Source organism: Myotis nattereri, assembly GCF_964212035.1.
Source record: "Myotis nattereri genome assembly, chromosome: 10".
In the NCBI taxonomy this organism is placed as follows: Eukaryota; Metazoa; Chordata; class Mammalia; order Chiroptera; family Vespertilionidae; genus Myotis; species Myotis nattereri.
The window spans coordinates 39,481,757-39,498,661 of NC_138085.1; the positions used below are offsets into that span (position 1 = coordinate 39,481,757).

Genomic DNA, 16,905 nt, shown 5'->3' on the forward strand with positions numbered 1-16,905 from the left:
TTATACTGTTGGCCTTTTCTCTGAGTAGTGAGGTTATACTAGAAGTAGAGCTTCTGAAAAACATTATTACCTCACAAGCATAAACATATCAGGCCCACAGAATGTAAGTCCTAGAAATTTGTTTAGAAGCAGCCCCAGTCACAGCACTGGTGTTACCCCTGTGTGGTTAGAGGAGGCCGTCTGCTGTCTGTAGAACTCCAGCCTAAAAAATGCTGGCCTGGGACACCAAACTGAGCATCTTCAACAGGGACATTATTTCCTCCTGATATTTGTTCCAATAAGTGGGTTTACTATTTAATGTAGAATTCTGGCAAAGAGGGAAAATAGTAGTCCCTCAGTCTTCCTGTATTTTTACATTAGATTTTGATATTTCAGACTGTAAAAGCCTTTTGGGGTATATTACATGTGATTGTAATTTTATTGAAACAACTGCATTGAAATTCACTTGGGTTTTCCCTCATTATCAGATTCTATTCCAAACAAGTATTCTGTAAATCCAAATAGACTGCTGATTTATTATGTTTGGTCTACATCAAAAATAGCTTATATAAGTTAGTTTTGGTTACCATCTAAAATACTTTTAAATGTTCTTTACATGAAAACTTACGTTATATTTTTAAATCTTTAGGGGCTTTATCTATTTTTCTAAGTCAGTTAACTATACTTTAAAAAAAGTAATTTGTATCTACTTTTGTAACTTCATCAGAATAAAATATATTGAAAGAAAGTAATGACTAAGATATGTGTCTCAACACACTTATTTTTGAAACTTGAGAATTTTTGCAGCCTCTGCAGAAGATTGTCTTTGCTTAACATTTAGTAGCTAAAATGTTTTCTTATCTCTTAGAAGAAAGGGTACAGTGGCACATCCCAGAGAAAAAAACAAGTGGTCTCCTTTCTACTTTGCTAACCCAGATCTACATTCCTGGCTATGAGATTGAGAAAAGGGAAGAGGAGAGACTAGACTTCTTAATTTTCTGACCTTGAAATTGAGTACTCAGCATTATCTAAAAGACACTCCCACCTCAGCCATTTTTCATTATTGTAAGAGAAATATTATTTTTAGAGGTCCAAATTATAGATACTTAATTTTAGGTCCAGTCAAAATAGTGCTAGGATTATTTTGACCTTCATTGGGTAAAGTTAAAAACTTTAATGAGCTGAAACCGGTTTGGCTCAGTGGATAGAGCGTCGGCCTGCGGACTGAAGGGTCCCAGGTTCGATTCCGGTCAAGGGCATGTACCTGGGTTGCGGGCACATCCCCAGTGGGAGCTGTGCAGGAGGCAGCTGATCGATGTTTCTCTCTCATCGATGTTTCTAACTCTCTATCTCTCTCCCTTCCTCTCTGTAAAAAATCAATAAAATATATTTTTAAAAAAATCTTTAAAAAAAACTTTAATGAATGTGAAATAAAAACTTAATGACTGTGGCTAAATAATATGGGTAAGCTACAGTCAGTTTTGGAATTTTTGGACAGTTTTATTAGGCTTAAAATTGACTATAAAAATGTTAAGTATCTAATGGCTAAATTTGAAAGCTATTTCAAACTTTATAAATGAGTAGTAGAATAAACCAAATAATCTTTGGAAGGGCCAGAGTCATTCTTCAAAGCTGCACAGTCAGAAACAATGTCCAAAACACGCCTTGGACCTTCTCTATCAGATACTCCATTGCTCTCTGGCTAGGTATGGACACCTCAACCTGCATCTTTACCACTGACCACCAGATGTCAGTTTCTGAACTCCCAAAAGCTAGATGTGTGTGTCCTGACCAGAATAAGGAATTATAGGGGGGAGAACCAAGATGGAGGCATAGATAAACACCTGTATCTGCCACATACCACAACCACATCAAAATTACAACTACAATACAGAATAACCATCATTCAGAACTGCCTGAAAGCTGGGTGAATGGAAATCCTACAACTAGAGAAGTAAAGAAGAAAGCACATTGAGACTGGTAGGCAGGCAGGAGGTGCAGGACAGACTGGTCTGGCACCCTTGTGTGCTGCATTTTTTAATTAATTGGGAGGGAGATCATCTCTGCAGAGGCCCCTCATGTGGTCAAGGGGTGTCAGCTCCACACCAGATCCCTAACCTAGGGTCTCAGAGCTGGGAAGAGAAGTCCCTGCAACCATGAGCTATAAAAACCTGTGGGGATTGTGGCTGCAGAACAGGGGCCGCCAGAGACCCAGGTGTCCCTCATAAAGGGCAGGTGCACAAACTTACTTGGACTCAAACCCTATGAGCTCCAGCACTAGAAGGTGTTGGGGGACCCAGACACATGCAGGGAGGAACTGGATTGTCTGGCATCAGGGCAGGAACTCAGGGTGGCTTTCTTCCAGACAGGGGTGCTTGCAGGAGTCATTGTTCCTGTGCTGGGACATCCCCTGTCTGGCTGGCAGCCATATCTGAGTCCCCATCAACCTGGCTCAAACCGTTTTCTTGGCCCTAGTGATTCCTTGAGACCCTGCCCCATACTATTTACAGTCCCACCCAAACTGTTTGTAGCAGCTTTTCCATATGAACAGCCTGTCCTGGCTCAGGTTTCAAACTTTGCTAAAATCTCTCAAACAAGCTGCAGCTAGTCACAGTGACAGCATGTCCCAGACCTATCAAAAGGCCCATACCTGGCATTAGCACCAGCCTGCCTTGCTTCACAGCTGGACCTCGCCTGGGCACTTCCAAACCCAATACAAATAGAAGGCATCTGCAGATTTTTCTTTAGCTCCTGCCAGGTGGCCCCAGGCAATGGCTAATTTTGCACCTCCCTGGAGACCCTAGAGCCAGTGCACCCAGTGGACAGCTTCAGACCATAGCAGATTACAACTCTACACATCCACAAGCGACACACTCAATGGGCAGACTCAGTGAGCACCAAAGCCCCACTGAAGCAAGTCCTCCATTTCCTGCATAGCAGCTCTCCCACTGTAGTCACAGCTGGTCTTCATAGCCAGTTGGCCTGGAGGTCAATTCCTCCCAGTGGCACCAACAGCAATCAAGGCTCAACTACAAGAGTGCACAAGCCCACACAGTGGTGCACCTAGAGTACCCAACTCAGGTGACTGGGGAGGCTGAGCCACTGAGCCCTACAGGACACCTACTACCCAAGGCCACTCTACCAACTCCAAGAGACATAGCTCTATCTAATACATAGAAACAAACTGGGAAGCAACCAAAATGCAGAGACAACGAAGCATGTCACAAATGAAAGAAATGGAAGCAAGCAAACTACTGGATACAGAGTTTAAAACCATGGTTAAAAGGTTACTCAAGGATCTTCATGAGAGCTTCAAGGGACCTAGCAAAACTTTTAAGGATCTTAGTGAGAATGTCAAAAACATGAAAAAGGACCAGTCAGAAATTAAGCATACAGTAACTGAAATAAAGAATAGTTTACAGGGATTCAACAGTGGAGTAGAGGAGTCTAAGAATCAAATTACCAACTTGAAATATGAGGAAGCACAACAAAAACAACAACAAAAAACCCAATCAAAAGAGCATAAAGAAAAAAGAACCCAAAAAATAAGAGAATGTAAGGAGCCTCAGGGACAACTTCAAGTGTACCAATATTTCCATTATGGGGGTGCCAGAAGGAGAAGAGAAAGATACTGAAAACCTATTTGAAGAAATAATGACAGAAAACTTCTACCTGGTAAAAGAAATAGACTTACAAGTCCAGGAAGTGCAGAGAGTTCCAAACAAGAGGAACCCATAGAGGCCCACACCAAGGCACATCATAATTAAAATGCCAAGGATTAAAGACAGAGAGAATCTTAAAAGCAGCAAGAGAAAAGCAGTTAATTACCTACAAGGGAGTGCTCATATGATTTCTCAGCAGAAACTTTGCAGGCCAGAAGGGAGTGGCAAGAAATATTCAAAGTAATGAATAGCATTCAAAGTAATGAATAGCAAGGACTTACAACCAACATTATCCAGCAAAGCTCTCACTGAGAATTGAAGGTCGGATAAAGAGCTTCACAGATAAGAAAAAGCTAAAGGAGTTCATCACCACCAATCCAGTATTACATGAAATGTTGAAGGGTATTCTTTAAGAATAGGAAAAAGAATAAGAAAAATACCAAAAATATGAATAGAATGGCAATAAATACATATCAACAATTGAATCTAAAAATGAATGAACAAGATATCTACTGAACAAAAATAACTAGTAAATAAAATCGAACATGGGACTGACAAATCTCAGAGGGAATGGGGGAAGGGGACGGGAAGAGATTAACCAAAGATCTTACATGCATATATGCATTATCTAGGGACACACACAATAGGGTGTTGAAGGCCTGGGGCTGGGTGGGAACCAGGTGAAGGGGAGCTATGGGGGGAAAAAAGAGGGGCATCTGTAGTACTCAACAATAAAAATTTAAAAAAAATAGAAAATACAAACAAATGGAGTGTATACCATGTTCATAAATTGGAAGAATTAACATAATTAAAATGTCTATACTACCCAGAGCAATCTACAGCTTCAACACAATCCCTGTTAAAATACCAATGGCATATTTCACAGAGCTAGAACAAATAATCTAAAAATTTATATGGAACCATAAAAGACCCCAACTAGCTGCAGCAATCTTGAGAAAGAAGAACAAAGTAAGAGGAATCACAATACTGGATATCAAACTGGTCTACAAAGCCATTGTAACCAAAACAGCCTGGTGCTGGTACAAGAACAGGCATATACCTAAACCAATGGATCAGAACACAGACCCCAGAAATTGACCCACACCATTTACGGTCAGTTAATATTTAACAAAAGAGGTAACATACAATGGAGTAAAGACAGTCTCTTCAACCAATGGTGTTGGGAAAACTGGACATGCAAAAAGATGAAACTAGACAACCAACAAGAATAAACTCAAGATGCATAAAAGACTTAAAAGTAAGGCATGAAACCATAAAAATGTTAGAGGAGAAAATAGGCCAGTGATGGCAAACCTATGACACGCGTGTCAGAGGTGACACGCGAACTCATTTTTTTGGTTGATTTTTCTTTGTTTAAATGGCATTTAAATATATAAAATAAATATCAAAAATATAAGTCTTTATTTTACTATGGTGTCAAATATCAAAAAATTTCTATTATATGTGACACGGCACCAGAGTTAAGTTAGGGTTTTTCAAAATGCTGACACGCCAAGCTCAAAAGGTTCGCCATCACTGAATAGGCAGTAAAGTCTCAGACATCTCACTTAGCAATATGCTTACGGATAGATCTCCTAGGGCCGTGGCCGGCAAACTGCTGCTCTTTGGCCCCTTGAGTGTGGCTCTTCCTAATCCTTAGGAGTACCCTAATTAAGTTAATAACAATGTACCTACGTATATAGTTTAAGTTTAAAAAATTTGGCTCTCAAAAGAAATTTCAATCGTTGTACTATTGATATTTGGCTCTGTTGACTAAATGAGTTTGCTGACTACTGTCCTAGGGCAAAGGAAACTAAGGAGAAAATAAACAAATGGTACTACATCCAAATAAAAAGCTTCTGCACAGCAAAAGAAACCAACATCAATATGAAAAGGGAACCCACCGTATGGGAGAATATTTGTCAATGATACATCTGACAAGGGGTTATATCCAAAATATATAAAATATCCATACAACTCAACAAAAGGAAGACAAACAATCCAATAAAAAAAAATGAAGACCTGAATAGACTTCTCTCCAAAGAGGACATACAAATGGCCAAGAGACATATGAAAAAATGCTCAAAGTCACTAATCATCAGAGAAATGCAAATTAAAACTATAATGAGATATCACCTCACACCTGTCAGAATGGCTATCATCAACAAAATCAACAAACAAGTGCTGATGAGGATGTGGAGAAAAGGGAAACCTAGTTCACTGCTGGTGGGAATGCACATGGTGCGGCCACTATGGAAAACAGCATGGCGTTTTCTCAAAAAATTAAAAACGGAACTTCTGTTTGACCCAGCAATTTCACTTCTGGGAATATATCCTAAGAAACCCCAAAACTCCAATCAGAAAGAATATATGCACCCCTATGTTCATAGCAGCGTTATTTACAATAGCTAAGATTTGTAACAGCTCAAGTGCTCATCAGTAGATGAATGGATAAAAAAGCTGTGGGACATTTACACAATGGAATACTATGCAGTTCTAAAAAAGAGGGATCTCTTACCCTTTGGGACATCATGGATGGACCTGGAAAAATTATGCTAAGTGAAATAAGCCAGACTGAGGAAGACAAATATCACACAGTCTCACTTATTTGTGGAATCCAATGAAGAAAATGAATTGCCCAACAAAATAAGACCTGAAGCATGGAACAGACTGCCATACCTCAACGTGGGGTTGAGGGACGAGAAGAGGTAAACCAAAGAACTTACATACTTATATGCATAGCGTATGGACATGGCAATAGGGTAGTGAAGACGGGGGTGGAAGGTTGGGGGAGAGTAGGACTAAGCGGAGGGGGGAAAGGGTGTGGAATGGGAGATATCTATAATACTACTAAGAATAAAAATAAATAAATTAACATCCCTAGGTTATCTGCACCAATAGAAATGCTTTCTTTCTGATGTAATTGATCCCTTTTCCTTTGTCATAAATACCCATTGCCTTTGTCTCCTAATTGAACAATATTTGGACTTCTGCCTGAATGAATGATTCCTGGACACCTATTCTTTATTTTTTTTAATATATATTTTATTGAATTTTTACAGAGAGGAAGGGAGAGGGATAGAGAGTTAGAAACATCGATGAGAGAGAAACATCGATCAGCTGCCTCCTGCACACCCCCCACTGGGGATGTGTCCGCAACCAAGGTACATGCCCTTGACTGGAATCAAACCCGGGACCCTTCAGTCCGCAGGCCGACGTTCTATCCACTGAGCCAAACCAGTTAGGGCATACCTATTCTTTTTTTTAAAAAAAAATATATTTTATTGAATTTTTACATAGAGGAAAGGAGAGGGATAGAGAGTTAGAAACATCGATCAGCTGCCTCCTGCACGCTCCATACTGGGGATGTGCTTGCAACCAAGGTACATGCCCTTGACCGGAATTGAACCTGGGACCCTTGAGTCAGCAGGCGGACACTCTATCCACAGAGCCAAACCTGCTAGGGCCCAGATACCTATTCTTATTGATCTCAAATAAACACTTGTTTTCCTCTCACTTTGAAAGGTCTTTTTAACTTTTAAGTTAACACCAACTAAAATGTCTTTGGTGCTCATTTCTGGCACTGCCGGTTTCCAGTTGTACAAGCAGTGTCAAACTTGTCCTCTCAGCTCGGCTTTCTTCTGTGTGCTTCATTTCCAAAGTGGCTCTGCCCACATGGTTGCAAAGATAACAGCCTGGAGTAGGCTTTCTACCAGTTTAGCAACCAGTTGAAAATGATCTTTTCTCTAGTTCCAGAAAAATCCCTAGACCAGTGGTTCTCAACCTTGGCTGCACCTTAGAATCACCTGGGAATCTTTTTAAAATCCTGATTTCTGGGCCTCATCCTCCGGAAATTCTGTTTGTTACTAATGTTGTGGCCTCACCCCATAACAAACAGAATTCCCGGAGGATGAGGCCCAGAAATCAGGATTTTAAAAAGATTCCCAGGTGATTCTAAGGTGCAGCCAAGGTTGAGAACCACTGCCCTAGTAGTGGTTCTCTACTAGCCCTAGGCTAGACCATCTGTCATTGGTCTGGCTCAGAACATGTGACCAACCCTAAACCAATCCCTAAGTCTAATTGGCCAGACCTGGGTCTAGTTGTCACTCCTAAAGTGGGGTGGGTCTGCCGCACCTGCACCTGTGGTTTGAGTAGCAAAGAGTTCACCACTACACCAATGGATTAAACATTGTTGTCAGTGTTAATTATGTCATTGACAACAAGAAAAATTAAAAGTTAGCAAAGTGTCTTTAATCCTACCAACCAAAATTTCTAAGAAAAGACGTGTGAGAGAGGCTATTGCAGTAATTCAAAGGAGAAATTAATGAGAGACAAGATGTAGGAGTCACTCCATACTGTAATGAATGAGCACATTTTTAGCTGAGCACTTTAAAGAACAACGGTAGGTCTGACCAACCCATCCATTGAAACGCTGCAGGTTATTGATTGGATAGGCCGGAATGAAATAGCAAAAAGAGCTGGTTTACCAAAAGGATATAGGCGGGGCAGTTTTTGCTGACAATCTTACCTCATGGCGTCAGCTTCCACTACATTCTTGCGACTCCACCGTCGGTGGAGCCTAAGCTTCAGGTGGGCCGTGTTCCGCAGGCACCTTAAACTCAGGCAAGTCCAAAGCTGACTTTGGCGCTCCCCCTTCACGCCCAGCCTGGGCCTCCTCCACCCACTAAGTTGTCCAAGCCAGAAACTTGGGAGCCACCCCAGACGACTTCCTCACCCTCACCCCCAATCTAGTCACCGCATTGCATTCCCCTCACCCAAAAAATCAATCCACTCCTGTCCTCCCCGCTGCCGCGGCTCTAGTTCAGGCCTCGGGTCTCACCTGCCAGGTATCGACAGCCTCGGAACTTCGTCCTCAGCTCCAGTTCCAGCCGCTACAGTCCCTCCTCCTCGCAGGAGCCACCGGGACCTTCCTAACACGCAAATCTGAAAACGACACCCCTGTTTTCAGGTCCTCCTCCGGCTCCTCTTTTCTGGAGGGAGAAACCCAAGCCCCTCAGCAGGGAAGCCAGGTTGCGGGAGCGGGAGAGAGGGAATCGGCCCAGGGCACGAGGGGCACTGGGACAGGAGAAACACCTGGGTAGAGTTTGCAGGCTGAGGGGGCGGGCCCCGCTGGTCGAACGGGCCGGGATTGGCTGTCGGAGCGCCGAGTGGGCAGGGCCCTGGGCGGGGCGCGGCAGGTCCCAGGTGGCGCGTCCCGCAGGCTCAGACCAGGCGGGGCGAGGGGCGGAGCGGCGCGGGCCGCCCGCGGCCTCCGGACAGCAGGGGGCAGCCTCGGTCGCCCCGGTGGCTTACGCTTCTGGGCTCCTCGCCTTTCGGGAGACCCGGCGACCTCGGGCGGCGGGTCGCGTCGGCCGGGCATGGCGGCGTGGAGCCCGGCCGCGGCAGCGCCTCTGCTCCGCCGGATCCGCGGGGTGAGCACGGGCAGGGCCAAGTGCTCGCCCCGGGGCGAGAGCTGCGGGGGGGCCGCGGGGTCGGGGCAGGGGCTCCCCGTCCTTTCTCTCGTTCATTCATTCTTTCACTCGTCGATTCATTCGTTCAGTGGTCCCGGCAACTGGCATTCGGGGAAGTGTCAGGACCCGGTGCGCGGGGGACCCCCAGAGCTGGGTGGAGGCCTGGTGGAGGGGACACCCCGACACCCCGACACCCCAGTTCAGCGGCACGGGAAAAGCAGTGCGGATCTATCGAGCCGCGGGCATCGGAGTCCTAGCTGGAGTCACCGCGCGGGTGCCGGGCATGTGGCGGGGTCTGGACTGTGGGAACGTCCGCCGGCCTCGTTGACCTTGACCCGCACAAATCCCTCAGTCCCGGCGCCGCGCCCAGCAGAGGGCACTCACCACGCGCTCCTCATTCCCTCTGCCCCTTCTGATTCATCCCTTCCTCGCTTCACCCACCTCTTTCCCCGTCCTCCCTTATGCTTCCTGCTCCCCGGCTGGCCTTGGACCCGCTCCCCTGGCAGGTCTACGGGTGACTGTCAGCGTGGCCCGGCGGCAGCTGGCGACTTTGCCAGTTGGTTGCCTGTTTAAAGGCCGCTGCCCACACATCTACGCAGGAAAGGCTTCTCCTGAGAAATCTGCAGCGCTGACAACCACCGCACTCCTTAGTGGTTGCCCTCTGCCCGCCACCCCATTATTCTCTGCCTTTGTCCCCCCTCCCCCGCTCCACCCCACCCAGATCCACAACATTTTCTCCCTTCACACAGCACTCAGTGTAAGTCCAGCTCTTTCTGCTGACCTGCATTTCAGCTGCCTGCCGGACTTCTTTGTGGGTGTCCAGTAGGCATGTCCTGAATTGTGTGGTCCTTTCCCTGCTCATCCATCCATCCATCCATCCGTCCATCCGTCCATCCATCCATCCATCCATCCATCCATCAATCCATCATCCATCCCCAGGTCCTCCGAGGGCCTGCCCTGGCTCAGCCCTGGAGGGCTGCAGTAACAGGACAGACTCGGTCGTGGCCTTTGAGACCAGGTGGTCATTTTAAAGAAGGTGCCCCGAGCTTCTATCACACAGGACCCTGCTCTGGGCCATCAGGAAAGGCCTGAGGGTGGCCAGGTCTGAGCGTGGGGGGGAGGTCCCTTTAGCACCAGCACGGGATAAACAGTGCAGGTGTGCCCCATCTGCCGTCCTCCTCCAGTCAGGGACCCGAGCTGGCGCTGCTGCCTTTGCCTCTTACCTGGGCATCTTTCCTGACGAGCTTCAAAAGACACCGCTTTGTGCAGGTGACTTTGGCACCAAGATGCCTGACTGAGTCCAAAATCTTTAGCCTGACATTCAAGGCCTGTCGTACCCTATATTACGCCTCCCTTCTCAGCATCAGCTCAGCCAAGGGGCTGCTGGCCTGGTTTTCTGTGCCTTCACCCCTAAGGACTGAGATACGCTCCCCTCGGAAGCACTGGGTCCCTGTGGTAGCTGTTAGGGGAGGGGGGAGAGTGGTTGCCAAAGGCAAATAATCTAAAAATGTTTCTCCTTCAGGTGGTTTAATAGAATTCTGCTTCTCCCCAGTGAGAATTCATGTTGCAAAAGGTCACTGGCTTATTGAACAGTAGGTCACAAGGTCATATCCCACTGGAGAGGCGGGAATATTAATCAGGCCTGAAGGGTCGGTGGCATTTTGGCCCCACCAGTCCTGGTCAGTGGCACCTTGGGCCAGCGGGGCACAGCTGCCTGGCCTCTCCCAGCTCTGCATTTTACTAATGGATCCAGCCTTGGGCATATTACTTAATGCCAGTTTCCTCACCTGTACAACTGGCAGCATGATAGTCTCTCTCCCGGCATCATCATGGCAAGTCAAACATCCGTTGAATTAGGTTTGGGGCCTTGTCTCTAGAGTCCAAATGAGTTATTTACAATCACCCCCCCCCCCCCCCAAGAAAGCTGATTCTGCATCCCAGTGAGCTTAGATGACTTAGCCCAGGGTCACGCTGGCCCTGCCGGGGTGGGGGGGAGGTGCGGGGGGTGGGGGAGATGGCAGGTGGGTCCTGCACAGTGGCCCCCTGGGGGCAGCGTCGTCTTGCTCAGCCATGCCTCTTCCGTCTTCTCTGTTCTGTGGCAGCTTCCTCTTCGCTGCACCCAGCGGATGTTTGCCTCGCAGTCTGAGGGGGAGCTCAAAGTAACCCAAATCCTCAAAGAAAGCTTTCCTCGAGCTACAACTATCAAAGTCACTGACATTTCAGGTAAGGTTTCCTCATCTTCCCCCAGAGTTTGATAGGATTTTGTTCTCCGGAGGGGCAGAGGGCGGGGAGGGGGCGGTGGGCTTAGCAAAAGGCACTTGATTGCTCCTTAATGTGGGTGGCTCTGGGGCAGATGTGGAAGCGGGGCTACCGAACCATGGAGGGAAACTGGGGGGATGAGTTCCCTCTCAGTCACCCCTGGGCTCTGGTCCGGCCTTTAATTTGACCGCCAGATGGGCTTTTCAGAAATCCCCCCACATTCTCCTGATGCCCTCGAACGTCAGAGCTGGAGCGGACCAGGGGGAGTGTGTCCCTTGGAGGAAAGTAGCTGCCTCACTTTCCTCACGCAGAGATGAGCCCAGGGAGGCCCAGGAACCTGCCCAGCTCCTCACAGGGAGGAGGCGGCCGACCAGGACCCAGGGCAGACTCTGGCCTGAGCCGGTTTCCTGCCCCAGCCAGACCGTGCATTCCTCAGGCCGGCTGTGTGGTAGGAGCTGACTGGGCAGTCACCTCCTGCACCCACAGGACGGGGGAGATAGGGCCTTTTGCCAGACACACCCATGCGGGGGGCGGAGGGAGGGGGAGCTTGGCAGTGGGCAGGCCCCTGACTCCCACACCCAGACTCGGTCTTTGCCGCTCTGCACAGCCACAACGGCCCACAGGCTTCCCTGAGAACCTAACACTGGGAGAAGGTTTAGAAAAAAGTATTGTTCTGGGAACTAGAGATGAACCAATCGGAAGAGCCTTTGGAATGGGAGGTGGGTGCGCACTCTGCCGGGGTCTCGGCCATGCTGAGGCCTTGATATCACCAGCCCTGTACCTGCCCCGGCCCACGTAGGCAGAGCCGGAACTTGACCTCCTGTCTGACTCTGCCCAGCCTGGGACAAGTACAGAGGGCATTGAGGCCGGCAGCCTTGGTTTAAGCAAAGCTTGGACTCAGGGCTCGTAAGAGAAGGGTAACAGAGCACTTTGCACACAGCGGCCTGGTGTAACAGCACGGGGGGGGGGGGGGGAATTCTCTTTCTCATCAGTCACAGCACTAGCTCCCCAGACAGAGCTTGGTCAGGGTGTGGATGAGTCCACCACAAGCTCTGCCTCGAGCACTTCACCAGAAAGCTGCTCCCTCCCTGCTGACGCCCTGATGACACCCCGATGACACCCCATGCTGCTTACAGAGCCGGAGGCACTGGAGAGAGACCCGCCTGGCGGCCAGCAGCCAGCATTATTGTTGTGGTTGTTAATCCTCACCCGAGGATATTTTTTCCATTGATTTTTTAAAGAGAGTGTAAGGGAGGGACAGAGAGAGAAAGGGAGAAGCTTCCAAGTGAGAGATTGGTTGCCTCCCAGGCACGTGCCCTTGATTGGGAATCGAACCCATGACCCTTCTGTTGCTGGGCCAACTCTCTAACCATTTAGCAACACTGGCCAGGGCTGCAGCTCCTATGTCCCTGCTTCTCTTGCACATTCTTTTCTTTTGGGTAGTATTCTAGTTTTCAAACCAAATTTTAGTGTATTTTTGCACTAAAAAAAGCGATTGCTGGTATAGTTTGAAGGTGGAACACTGAAATTCAGTCCCTCCCACCCTCTTCCAGGGCATTTGTTGGCTTAATAAAAGGAAATACCAGGAAAACCTACATTCGTGCCTTATCTTTCCTTCCCCACAAGTGACAACCCTGGGTGGGGCACCTGCCTTGCAAAAGGAGGAACACGTTTTGGATGGGGGCAGCCTGCCGGGAGGTGTGTGTGCTCAGACCCTAAGCCGTAGCCTGCTTCTAACAGTCTTAGCAACTTTCTGCTGAACAGTAGTATTCGGACCTCGAGACTGTGCGGGACTCCAAGGACCTGCCGGGCTGTGGCGGCCCCGACTTAATAATGGAAACGCTTTCACACTGCATTTATTTCAGGAGGCTGTGGGGCAATGTATGAAATCCAAATCGAGTCAGAAGAATTTAAGGAGAAGAGGACTGTCCAGCAGCACCAGATGGTAAATCAGGTCAGAGAGGAACAGCGCCCCTTTGCCCCTCCACCCGTCCCTACATCCGGGAGGGCCTGCCGGGCGGCATGGTAGTTGACTGGCAGTCGTAGGAAAGAATAATGCAGTACCACAGTCATGCCAACAGGACCTAGGACTGAGAAAATGTAACCGGGAACTGTCTGGAATCCACTGTGGACAATTATGGCTTCTTTTCAAAACGGAAAACAAGCCACCTAATAGTTTCGTCATGTTTTTGTATGAGCCAGTGTTACTGTTGTGGTCACATATTGGATAGTATTGGTAAGTGTAGGCGTGCCGAAAGATACGTTTTGTAGAGGTGAAGATTTTTTGAGCCTCTCTCCAGGACTGCTGTACAGATTGGGGCACACATGGCTGAGAATTGCTCCAGCTGCCCCAGACCCAGTGACAGGCACCATAGGGGCCTGAAACATCAGCTTTAACCAGGCAAGGCCAGGTTTACTTATGATCTACGCTTATTTTACGTGGAATTAATACAAGCCTTGACCCTGGGGCGTGTCTGTAAACTCGCCGCCTTCAGCAGGGATATTTGGCATCATTCTGGAAGGTCTTCAATGTTGTGAACTAGTTTAGCATTTGTAAAGCACTGCTTTGGTCATGAGAGCCCCTCTGTGACCCCTTCTACATCACGTTCAGGCGTCCCAGGTTGCTGTTCCAGGACCCGACCCCCCACCCCCCAGCCCCCCCACCACGCCTGTCTCGGCACACACCCTCCCTTGGCCCCTGCCCCGTGGTCTCTGTGCATGAGCTTCGCCCAGATCGGACCCCCCGCAGGGTTCCCTTCCTCCCTCCTCTGCCCAGCTCAAGTGCTGCCTCCCGACCCGCCTGACAGGGATGAATGCCCTCCACCCTTGACTCCAGCATTGTCTGCCTTGCATCCTGGATACCCATGCCCCTTGGCCCTGTCAGCCCTGTGTGGGCTGGTTCCCTTCTAAATCTGTCTTTGGATCATCGTGGAGCCCAACCCTTCACTCGCACGCGGACACCTACGGCCCGAAGGTGCAGTGGTCTGCCGGGCTGTCGGGATGGAACAGCAACCACTCGGCTCTTCCAGTGTCCCTGCTTGGTTCCCTGTGGATGGGGTGCCCCTGCCACTGCAGCTCACGCTCCTCCACCCTCAGGAGTGAACTCACCATTCCTCTGGGCCCTGCCGACTCCTGGCCAGGCCCCCAGGGGAGCGAGGAGAACAGGTGTTTCTTCCCCTTGCATCCTGTTCCCGCCCTGGGAGCAGCCGCAGGGAGGAGAGTGCGCACTGACCTGGCTCTCCACTTCGCAGTGGGATCTGAGCCTTCGTTTCCTCTTCGGCAAAGATCGCGTGAGGTATTGCCCACACGTGCCCAGCCTCGTGCCGGCATGTGGAAGGCATTTGGTAAACAGCAGTTGCCCTCACCTCTTCTCTGGCCCCTTTCCTGTCTGGTGCTCGTCACCTGGGTCCTCACGAGGGTGTCTCTGCCTGTGTCTCCCCAGCTCAGAGCCCTTCCCTGTGCATCCTGGTTGCCCACAGAGTCCAGTCCCACCCTCCCGGCCTGGGATCACCAGTCCCTGTGTGGCCGGCCTTAGTTCACCCCTCAGATACCTGACTGGAAGCCAGGCTTTTCCTGGGGAGCCACGGTGCGTTCCCAGCCTTTCCCCACCTTGTGCTCCTGGGCCCGATGCCCTGTCCCTCTCTGCCCATTCCATCCCCAGCTGCCCCGCTCCTGGGCTGCCTCCTGCACGAGTGGAGTGGCCAGTTCAGTAGCAGACACTCCCTCCTGGGAACACCCACCACAGCCCTGAGCTGGCTTGGGGTCTGGCAGCACCCATCACGGCACTGAGTCCCTTTCTCGTGGACTTGTGTTACTTCTCTTGCCTCTCTCATCATTTTCCCGTGGCTTTTTCATCTGTGTCCCCAGATGACAGCCGCTGTCACACCTGAACACTCAGGCTGGGTCCGGGGCACAGCTCCCTCAGTGCCAGGCCAGTTGGCAGTCCCGCCAGCAAGCAGGACACAGCGTGGAAAGCAGCTGCTCCTCAGGAGATGGCTGGACGGACTGGGGGGGGGGGGTGTCCACCCCACTGTGATGGTCGGATTTGGGCCTAATGTAGAGGACGTGGACTCTCCCCCGCACTGATTACACTCCCGGGGCCCACGCCTTCCTGGGCCCAGTAGCTTTCCTCTTGGGAGCCAGAGAAATGAGTGCAGTTTGGCTGTGGTGGCTCATTCAGGTTTGTGCCCTGGTGCTGAGTCTCATGTTTTACAACTTTATTTTTCAAGTAAAAGTGGGCTATTTGTGCTAAATAGTGTGGTTTTAAAGAACAGCTGCTTGATGTTTGAAATAGCAAAACACAAAAAACAGCCTAATAGTTCATTGTGATGGGCTGGGCTGAACCGTTACGATAGATCCACATGCCAGGCTGACGCAAACTAGGAATGTGCTCTTTATGCCGATACAGCACGCTCTCCAGTGGTGAGGGGGAAAGCAGAGTGTAGAACAGTGTGTTTAAAGTGCTACCCTTTTGTTTTAAAAAGGTAGTGTGTGGGGGGGAATATATATTTATATTAGCTTGACTATGCAATGTTGAGTCTTCGCATAGAAACTAACAGCAGTTCTCCATTGGGCAGCAGTTCTCAACCTGTGGGTCACGACCCCTTTGGCAGTCAAACGACCCTTTCACAGGGGTCGCCTAAGACCATCCTGCATATCAGATATTTACATGACGATTGATAACAGTAGCAACATTACAGTTATGAAGTAGCAACGAAAATAATTTTATGGTTGGGTCACAACATGAGGAACTGTATTTAAAGGGCCAGGAGGTTGAGAACCACTGCTACTGGGGGACGGAGGTGGACACTGAGGGATGGAGGGCAGGTGTGGGAGGGAGCTGTCACTGTATGCCTTCTTAGGCCTCTGATTTTTGAGCCAGGTTAGATTCTGATTTAAAAAAAGAAATTGTTTTCCAAAAAAAGGAAAAAGCGCTGCAAGAAGATGCACAGTGTCTTACAGATAGAGAGCTGTATGAAGATGCTGTCATTGTAGCCAGTGCCATATACAAAGGAAATGATGACGCTCTTTTCCTTCCTTAGGCCCTAAAGGAAGAAATCAAAGGAATGCACGGATTGCGGATATTTACCTCTGTCCCCAAACACTGACCACGCCCCAGCTGCATAGATGCTGCTGCTTAAAACCTTGGATGAACTTGACCATTCTTTCCTAGGCATTTGCCAAAAAATTTATCTATTTTGTTCATAGACATTTCCATGTTATAATTATAGAAGAATATGTTATCTATTTAGATGTTAATTAAAGGCAACAGATAACTGAGTCTTTTGAGGCGTCATTAATAACGCTTCTAGTTCCTTTATTTTAGGAGCAATGTCCTTTTGTCCAGCGTGGCCTTGTCCTTGGACAGCTCTGTCCTGCTGCTGGAGAGGCAGGATGGAGTGCCAGCTACTTTTGTCTTGTCATGAGACCTCCTTGTTTGTCATCTATGAAATGGCTCAGGCCTAATCTTATCGAACAGAAAAGAAAAGCCCTACCTGGTTTGGCTCAGTGGATAGAGAATCACCCTGCGGACT

At 48.7% G+C, this 16,905-nt stretch overlaps 1 protein-coding gene across 2 annotated transcripts; it reads left to right on the forward strand.

Moving 5' to 3' along the window:
* The first annotated feature begins 8,872 nt into the window (after window positions 1-8,872).
* Window positions 8,873-16,652, forward strand: BOLA3 (bolA family member 3). 2 transcript variants are annotated; one of them, XM_081101080.1, is made up of 4 exons: window positions 8,873-9,073; window positions 11,215-11,335; window positions 13,237-13,325; window positions 16,414-16,652. In XM_081101080.1, the coding sequence occupies exons 1-4, from the start codon at window positions 9,020-9,022 to the stop codon at window positions 16,477-16,479; spliced, it is 330 nt and encodes a 109-aa protein (XP_080957206.1). In that variant the 5' UTR covers window positions 8,873-9,019; the 3' UTR covers window positions 16,480-16,652. The 2 variants fall into 2 exon arrangements, with proteins under 2 accessions (XP_080957206.1, XP_080957207.1); XM_081101081.1 differs by lacking the exon at window positions 13,237-13,325 and having other exon boundaries at window positions 8,942-9,073.
* The last annotated feature ends 253 nt before the right edge of the window (window positions 16,653-16,905 follow it).